The following is a 10,010-nucleotide window of genomic DNA, read 5'->3' on the forward strand; positions in this document are numbered from 1 at the left end:
GCAGGATCCATTTGTAGGGAAGACTGTAGGAAAATCAGAATTAGCAAGGTCAATTTTGTGGGAGAAGATGAAGATGAAAGAAAATATTATGGTGACAAGGAAACATATAAGAAGTAGCTACAGGGTCTATGACATATAAATAACATCCATACCTCAAATGACAAGCTGAGAGAGAGCTGAGAAAATGCCTCCTGACTTGGGGCGTGGGCTGTTCTCCTTACTTCAGCTCATTTCTTTGCTCTTCAGCTCTTCCCTGTTTCCAAAAGGCCTCCATTATCTTAGAGGTACTAAGACTACTTCGAAATACTTAGCATTTGCTACAATTATTTTTCTTTCTAAACACAAGTACCTCCTGTTCCCTTCAGCATATGATTATTTCATTAATCAGTCAGCCTGAAAAAAAAAAAAAAAAAAACCATGAGAATCAAAAGCTACATTAGCAATATATGTCCATATTTGGACTTGTAGACTTAACAGTCTTAAAACTTTGTGGTAGGAACTAAATCATTCCCCCTGCCCTGGTTTCTAGTTACTCTTCTATTGCTATGATCAAACACCATAACCAAGGCAACTTATAAAAGAAAGTATTTAGTTGGGGTCTCATAGCTAGAGGGTTAGAGTCCATGGCCATTGTGGTGGAGAGTGTAGCAACAGCAGACATGACGCCACAGTAGTAGCCGATAGCTTATATCTACAAGGATGGAGGCATAGAGGGCAAACTTAGAATGCTGTGGGCTTTCAAAACCCCAAAGCCACCAGCAGAGAAACACTTCCTCCAAGAGCTCCACATATCATAACCCTCCTCAAACGGTTCCACCAACTGGGAACTAAGTATTCAACTATGAGTCTGTGGGGGCGGGGGGGGGCATTTTCAATCAAAACACCTCAGCTACATGTATCTGTCGGATAGAATCTAGCAGTTCATATCAAAGTAGATTGATTGGTAACGTGTGCCAATACAAATACAAGAATTTTAAAACTAGAGCAAGGCTTGGGGTATGACTTAGTTGGTAAGGTGCCTGCCTCTTTCCCCAAAGTCTGGGGACCTGAACTGGATCCCCATTAGCCCACATCTGTAATCCAGGAGCTAGGAAGGCAGAAATAGGCAAACCACTGGGGATTCTTGGCTAGCCCAGTCTAACCTAATCTATGAGCTTCAGGTTCAGCTGTTAAACAATAAATCAACAGAAAATAATTAAAGGATGGAGAATGACGGGGTGTCTTACTGATGTAAGAAACTGCTCTCACCTTAAAGGTGAGCCAAATATAAGTTAGCTGAAGTTTTACAGCAATGAAATAGACCGAAGATCTCTGTTATAGGCCTCAAATGTGATCTGATAACATTCTAAGCTTCTCAACTGGTGTAAGATAAGTTAATACAATTCCAAGATTTCATCTGAAACTCACTAGGAGGCTGGCTATTCAAGTACACAGGTTGGCTAAGAAAAGCTATTGATTAAAGGAGCTAAAGACGCCTCAAGATAAATCTTAATCAAGCTTTGGACTTACATTATAATTTCTCTCCAGTCACTGAAGTTCTAAACAGCAGCACACAACCGCATGTGCCCGTCCAGTGTATGCACACATAATGTTAAAATAAGACCCACTTTCCCCATCCTTAGCATATGTTTGGCCCAGTCCTATTTCTTCATGATTTTAAGCAATAAGTTGCTATTCTCATGACTTTCCTATACTTTTTAACGTGGTTTCAAAGGTCCCAAAAGGGCATTATTTAAGCTGTAAACACCCCTACAGTAACAAGCAGACCATTCCTCCATCCTCCACCCCCACCCCAAGCCACATGCCCAGCTCCCTCTACCAATTAGAAATGCACTAGGCTTGGTGTGGAACCACAAATTCCCTAATTAGGTAACTTTAGGACGTAGGGGATTCCTGTCATTCAGAGCAAGTACAAGACTTCCAGAATCATTCTGCTTAGTCTTTGACTAAATACGCCTCACCCTGAGGAAGAACCTACCAAAGCTTTTATACCGAACCGGATGAAAGTCCGACCCTGAGCAGCTGCTACTGCGCATGTGCGCAAACAGCTGCCTGCCCTCAACTCCAGCTCTCGGACTTCCGTTCGAACTTCCCGGCCGGGGCTGAGTCCACCAACCACAAACGTCCTTTTTCGGCCACGCCCTCTTCTCCCCCTCCCTCCTGACGCACGCGGCGCGCTGACGTTAGGGCGATCGGGGCGGTTGGGCGGCTGAGGTCCCGCCCCCGCCGGCCGGTGCGCGGCCCTGGCGGCTCGAGCCCATGACGGGGTCTAGGCTGCTGCGGTCCCCGGCGCTGGTGCTGCTGCTCCTGCGGCCGCTGCTCGCTTCCGGAGACTCCGCGTCCCGCCAGCAGGCCCGAGCCATGAACCCGGGCGGCGGCGCGCGGGGCGCCCCGGAGGACAGCCACCGTCTGCAGCGCGCCACCGTGCCGGGCTCCGACCCGCAGCGCAGCAACGAACTGCTCCTGCTGGCGGCAGGGGAGGGAGACTCCGGGGAGCAGCGGCACCATGTCCTCTACTTCCCCGGGGACGTGCAGGTAAAGCGGACCAAGCCTCCCGACACGCCCACGCGGGTTCTCACTTGACGGGGGTGTGGGGGGCGCCCCTGTTCCGGGCCACGGTCTCCCGAGAGCGGCTGTCAGTCCAGGTGCCATTGGATGGAAGGAGAGACATGATAGGGGATGGGGACATGCACACACATCTCTAGCCTCATCTCAGAGGACTCGTGTGTGCTAGGCACAGGACACTGTTTAGAAAACGCTGACTAACTAAATAAATACATCCGTTGCTTAACTGTGACCTTTCCGGTGACCCTAATACAAGGCCGTGGAGGGAATGTAATCGACCAGAATGCTAGTAATACTGAGGCCCATTTGAATTCAACACATATGTGTGCTTCGTGTTACTGGTTTTATAGCTGCAGACATACGTCTCAGCTGAAGGTGTTCTGGAAGCTGGGTTTTAATGTAAGACTGCTTTGTGCAATCGATACATTAGCCACGTGAGAATACGTCTGAATAAGTTAATAGGAAAAGACAGTGTTCTCTGTCTCCCTGGTTATATTGCCAAGGTGACTTGTGCCTATCCAGTTGGACAGTGCTAGGTATAGACGGCATTTCTACTGAAAATCAGTCATCCCAGAGATCTGTTAGTGCTAGGGTAGATATACACGCTAGAATATAGCTAGATGGTTTCCTCATACTAGAAAACTGTTAGTGTTTTGAAATTGGTGCTTTAAAATGGTACACCTAAAAATCAGAGTGGTGCTATTTTCTCTTGCTCTCAAATCAGTTGACTGGTCTAGTTGATTGCTAATAGAAACTGGAAAAAATTGAAATTTAGATTCAAGAAAGTATTCATTTCGGTGCCTTTTTCCCCAGACTGAGAAACAAGTGTGTTGCTTCCCTCCACTCGTGACCAGCTACTTCAATCCTCCCAGCGGTGGTGGTGGTGGTGGTGGCTGAGTATTTTCTGTTGTAAAAGTGTGCCAGATAGAACATCCACCTGTCTTAAGTGGGGCCTAAAGTGTTCTAGATATAGTTTTAGGATCATCTTTCATTTCCCACCATCTAATCCATCAGCCTTTGGGACAATGACAGCATGGTAATTTGTGCCAAGTGTGGAGTTTTATAGAGCATGAGGTCTCTGGGAAAAGAAGTCCATTCTGCACTTGTTGGCTATGAAGTCTGTGCAGATGTTAAATCTCTCCATTGAAGTACACCTCAGATAATAACATGAGCTCACTAGGTGAAAGGGCCTGGGTCAAGCTTACATTCAGTTCCAGCCCTTTCTCAGCTTCAGCAACCCTTGAGCTCCATTCTTGGGATTTTTCTCTACTCTTTCTGTGAACTCTTTCCATCCTGTGGCTTTACACATTGCCTATGCGCTGACCAGCCTTGCCGTTTACTTAGTCTAGACATTAGCAATGTTTATGAACTCACTAATTGCACGCCCTTACTTCCTTTGGCTATTTAGTAGCCTTCTAAAACCAAAAACATTTTGAGGCAGCCTTCCTCATCCAAGTTAATGGAAGTAACTAGTCATTCGGCTTAGAAATCTGAAGTCACCTGTAGATCTCTCAGACCTCCTCTCTAATCCAGCAGCATGCAGTGTCTCCACCTCTCTGTATCTAAGGTGATGGAACAGTGGTTGACAGCCAAGGTCTCATTATTGCACCGTCTTTCAAACCATCGATGGCTCCCTGATCCCAGCATTAAGAGCCAGAGTCCTCTCAAGCACTAGGAGCACTAGGTGCCATCACAGGTTGCTTTTCTAAAGGGTAGATGAGGAGGGTGTGTCTAGTTCTCTGGGTCTCCTCAACTTTCTTAGCAGTCTCTTCAGCTGGATGCTTGCTCACTGCTTAGTAGGGCAGTGTACTTTATGCTGTAACGATGTTCCTTCCCTTGGTTCATTCTTGAGAGAAGTGTAGCTCTTACCGGTATACTTCTCATTCTCCACAGTCTGTTCACATCCTCATTGTAAATGTTTCTCAACCCTTGCAAACATGAAGTTTTCTGAAAAGATTCTCTGGACTCTACTTCAGTGCAATGTGGGATGGACCCCTAAATTTCTCCGTCCATGAGCATCTAACTGGGCTAAGCATTCCTTGGTCTCTGATTCTCTTGTTGCCTGCCTCGCTAGACATGAATAGAGACATAGCCTCCACTCCTTACCTCCTACATGAATAGTAAGTACATCATATCCCAAGGAAGATGAAAACTCCAGAGAAAATCCCTTGCAGTAGGATAGACATAGTTAGTAGCCTGGGGGCATCTGGTCTGGTCCTCACTTCAGGGCATGGAAGTCTTTATCCATGGTTCTTGAGTCTGAGCTTTGATGTAACTCTAACAAACCCAATCTTTATTTTGAGGCTCAGTTCCTCAGTAGTCAAATTTTCTTTCCTTTAGATCATATAACCTGGGGTTGGTGGAGGGAGTGGCGTTTAGATTTGTAACACCTTCTATGAGGTACATCTTAAACTGAGTCATAAAATCTGCCTCGCTTGCATCCATTAAATAATTAATGTAAGTAACCGTGTAGCTTCAGGACTTTGGGGTTCTCAGTTATAAGCTTGCTTGTTTATTTATTTATTAATTCTAGGTGGTTCATTAGGTATAGCTCAGCTGCTCTTGAATTCTGGATCCTCTTGGCTCAGCCTCCTAAGTGCTAAGGCATGTGCTTCCACACTTAGATTGCAAACATAAATAAAGTAGGAGGTAGGTTTAAAAGCAGTTCAGTGTTTGTCTTAGTCAGGGTTTCTATTCCTGCACAAACATCATGACCAAGAAGCAAGTTGGGGAGAAAGGGTTTATTCAGCTTACACTTCCATATCATTATTCATCACCAAAGGAAGTCAGGACTGGAACTCAAGCAGGTCAGGAAGCAGGAGCTGATGCAGAGACCAAGGAGGGATGTCACTTACTGGTTTGCTTCCCCTGGCTTGCTCGACTTGCTTTCTTATTGAACCCAGGTCTACCAGCCCAGGGATGGCTCCACCCACAATAGGCTGGGTCCTCCCCCTTGATCAGTAGTTGAGAAAATGCCTTACAGCTGGATCTCATGGAGGCATTTCCTCAAATGAGGCTCTTTTCTCTGTGATAACTCCAGCTTGTGTCAAGCTGACACAAAACCAGCCAGTACAGTGTTCTTCTCAGCTCTATAATGAGTTCAAGGCTAGCCTTGGCTACATGAGGCTTTGCGTCAAAGAAACACATTTTTTTTTCAAAGCCAGCAACATGGCTTAGTGGGTAACAGTGCTTGCTGCCACACTGGCCAACCTGAGTTCAGTTCACAAGACCCACATGGTAGAAGGTTGGAACAAGTCTTGCAGGTGTCCTCTACTCTTCACATACACTGGCACACATAGAAAGTGTTTCAAAACAGTAACAAAAAGAAATCAATGCCCTTCCCTGATAGAATTTTAGGACAGTTTTTGTATGATAAACCTGGATGTTTAAAAGGTAATGGCAAAATCCATAAAGAGTCAACATAAGATCTTCCTGGAATATATTGAAAATATACATAGCAAGCTGCTAATAGACATATATGACAGACTGTTAATGAAACAGAGCTGTTAAGGGGTTAAACATCATAGTGAGAAAGTCATCAAAGGACACAAACATAGTTAACAAAAGTCAAAAGTAAAATTGCCAGCACACAGGAAAATGTTTAACCTAATATCAAATATGCAAATGAAATCAAGAGCATTACATAATCTTATCCTACCTGGATTTTTTTTTTTAAACTAACCATATGGTTAGCTGACAGTGGTGTGGAAAACGGTTCGCCCTGTGTGTTCTAATGTCGGCTCTACTGTTAGCACCAGTAGATGTCACTGATGTCTGCAGATGCTTACACAACTTTGTACTGATAGTCATAGCTTTTAGCCTGTTTTTAAGGGAAAGTTATACCTTGCTGTGGTTGCTTAGTAGAAAAAGAAAGAATATTTTCATATATATAATTACATATGTTTATGTGTTAGAAAACGCTGAACTGCTAGTCTTAATTATTTCTAATATTAGTGAACTTAAGGCTTATCTTTATATCTTTGTAGATTTAATTTTTGTAGTAGTCTAGTTTTTTCAATAGGAAAATGTACATACCACCCAATACTCAAACTACAAAAGGTTATAAAGTGAAAGGGAGCTGAGATAGGCAACCTACAGCCTGGGCCATAGACCCTGTCATCGCCATTAATAAAAATATGAAAGAAAAGTATAGAAGTAGAACAACCAAAACAAAATACATCATTATTTTATATTGAATGCATCTAAACAAATAAAATCTATGTACAAAAAGGCAAAGGGTATGGACAGACAAGAACAAAACCCTAAACAGCAATAAGTAAAGGATCAAAGGTTTAAAGTCATCCTAATTTTTAGTACTAAATTTGAGCTATCTAAATTTGAGTCATTTAAATTTGAGCCTCTCTATGCCTGTGAAATTGAACAAATTTAAAACCATAGAAGACAATTTTGTAGGCTGTTACTGACTTTAAGTCATAGCTATTTCAAACCTAGTTAGATACATACTAAGATTTTCTATGATGCTATTGCAACAAGTAAACTGAAGTCAGACATAACAGTTGCCAACAGAATATACATGCTTGTGACAGATTTATAACAGATATGGAGGACGAGACAAGAGCGCACTGAGAAGGAAATAGTTTTAAATTATGTCTTGATCGAAAGGTTTGTAACGAAGCAGATTTATATTTTCAGTTAAGTTAGGAAACTTTGTTACATATATATTAAATAAAAATTATGAATAATTTGTAAAACTAAAATTTATTCTAAATAGTTTTACTCAGAAATTCTTAGTATATTTATTACCCTAAAGAAGTTTAGGCTAAGAGTAAAGTCTTCATTCAAATTCTTATAACCAAAAAGTGACAACAGGGTTTTAGGTTTTATTTCTAGTAGATTAACTGTAGGTCATCAAAACTTCCTCAGTAATAATGAGAAGCTATTTTTATAGGTAAACACATGCTTAATGCGTACTTTATCTTTTCTTTCAGAATTACCATGAGATTATGACTCGTCATCCTGAGAATTATCAGTGGGAGAATTGGAGTCTAGAAAATATTGCTACCATTTTAGCCCACCGATTTCCCAATAGTTATATTTGGGTAATAAAGTGTTCCCGAATGCATTTGCACAAATTCAGCTGCTATGACAATTTTGTGAAAAGCAACATGTTTGGTGCACCAGAACACACTCCGGACTTCGGAGCTTTTAAGCACTTGTATATGTTATTAGTAAATGCTTTCAACCTAACTCAAAACGGTTTGCTGTCCAAGAACAGGAGTGTTTGGAATAAGGATTGTAAAGCATCTAACTGTGAGTCTAATTCTGCTACTAGTAATGGTGGCCAGGAGGAAAACGAGAGGACCTGTGAGCGTGTTGATGAGCCACCCACGAGTTTTGCTCCACTGTCATTGGATGGTGCGTCGTTTACTTTGATTGGATTCAGTAAAGGCTGTGTTGTTTTGAATCAGTTGCTGTTTGAGTTGAAGGAAGCCAAGAAAGACAAGAACATAGATGCATTCATCAAAAGCATAAGAACAATGTACTGGCTGGATGGTGGGCATTCTGGAGGAAGCAATACGTGGATCACATACCCAGAAGTCTTGAAAGAATTTGCTCAAACAGGGATTACTGTTCATACTCATGTAACACCTTACCAAGTGCATGATCCAATGAGATCCTGGATTGGAAAGGAGCACAAGAAATTTGTTCAGATCCTTGGGGATTTGGGTATGCAAGTGACCAGCCAAATTCATTTTGCAAAGGAAACTCCTTCCATAGAGAATCATTTCAGAGTTCATGAAGTATTCTGAGACCATTAATATGCTTGCTTAATGAGAGAATAAATATTTTGAGTGTTATAAATGCAGATAATGAGATGCAAGATTAATGATGCATTATCAGTTTGTGAGCTAAAAAGATACACATTCCAAAAATATGAGTGTCAAATACAGTAGGACTTTTTTTTTTTTTTTTTTTTTTTTTGCTTATAAATGTGGGCTGTTTTAAATTCTGATCAGATTAGAATTAGTTTGAAATCTAAATGGGTAGTTGTGTTAATTCTATGACCATTAACATGAAGGCAACCATGTTAGTTTTTCAAAAAGGTAACAAAACTGGTGTTGGAAATAGCTGACTTTTCTGAGACCTGTTTCAGTGTTACTTTGGTAGTGAGGACGTGCAGCTGCTGACTAGAGACATTTCACTTTCGCTGTCCAACACTCTCTGGGGACAGCTACACTCTGCATCCGGACTCCTGGGGTTTCCGAACCCTGGACTTATTCTCAGTGTTTCACTCAGTGTCTGTTTCTTTTTAAAGTCAAAATATATTTATTCCCATAGCAAAGATCGTGAAATTGTACACTTGGTCTTTGAAACATATTACGATGAGCACTGTAACTTAATTGTCGGTTTTTAATTATTTGTTAGTGTGCTCTCAAAACAAGACAGATTTCACAGACCTAAATCAGCATTTCTTCAGAAGCATAGTTTTGTCTGCCAAGAGAAAATAGCTTTCTTTGGCCAAATGTAAAATTAAATTGATGAGATAAGAAAGGTTACAAAGGAAGGTTTGAAGACACAAATAATTTAAATGTTGGCCCAGAAACTGAATTTGCTTAACACTGCTACATAATTTGGACACATCTTTCTTTACTAGAAAAATTCATTTTGAGAAAACTAGATCTAACAAATTTCAAATAATATTGGAACATAGCTGTGTAGTTTGAGAAAGTGGTCAGACACTTTTTTTGTCAGTAATGCTGTGTAGGTCATGAAATAACAGGAAATTAAAACCTGCTGTTTTGGGATTGGCAAGAAACTGTAGTAAAAAGTGGCACCTCCCAGGCCCAGAGAACTAGTCTGTTTATCAAACAATATGGAAAGTGTTAAGTCTTTGGTTTCTTCCAAAATTACATCTTAATCTATAAGTATATTCCAAATATTCACTCACGATAAAGGATTCCTTTACACATGGTCTTTCCATGTGTGTTCACAAAGTGAATGTGATTCCATCAACTGCAGTTGAGTATCTGTACATTTTCATAAGTAAAGTAATTTTATATTGTTCTACTTTGAATATCCATTCTTTTGAGATCAACACTTCCCACTGTAGAAACAACTAACCTGTTTTCTAACTTACCATGTATTTCCTTAACATTGAACACTGATTGAATGGCTATCTTCAATTTGTTTAATAATCAAATGTGTCATTTAATGGAAACTGCTGAACTACTAAATGGCCATACAGAGGGGAGAGGCCTTAGTTTTACAGGATTAGCTGAAGCAGAAAGGTAGGTTTTTCTTTAAGAACTCATTGAGTTAGTCACTTCTCCATTCGTATGAATGTTCAGTTGTTACATGTTAAAGTGGGTGTTAGTCAGATGGACCCAAGAACAGTCATCAGCCTCTGGAGACAGTGTTAAGTACAGATGCTTAGGGGTGGAAATGATTGAGCTGACCCTTACACGGGGATTTCTGTTCAATGC

General features: G+C 41.3%; 1 protein-coding gene across 1 annotated transcript; it reads left to right on the plus strand.

Moving 5' to 3' along the window:
• Window positions 1-2,259: 2,259 nt before the first annotated feature.
• Window positions 2,260-8,454, plus strand: LOC308433055 (mitochondrial protein C2orf69 homolog; the record flags this gene model as incomplete). Its single annotated transcript, XM_080932915.1, has 2 exons — window positions 2,260-2,535; window positions 7,515-8,454. 2 exons carry the CDS (start codon window positions 2,260-2,262, stop codon window positions 8,334-8,336), a joined length of 1,098 nt encoding a protein of 365 aa, XP_080789041.1. The 3' UTR covers window positions 8,337-8,454.
• Window positions 8,455-10,010: the final 1,556 nt, after the last annotated feature.

Source organism: Micromys minutus, assembly GCF_963924665.1.
Source record: "Micromys minutus genome assembly, chromosome: 19".
Classification (NCBI taxonomy): Eukaryota; Metazoa; Chordata; class Mammalia; order Rodentia; family Muridae; genus Micromys; species Micromys minutus.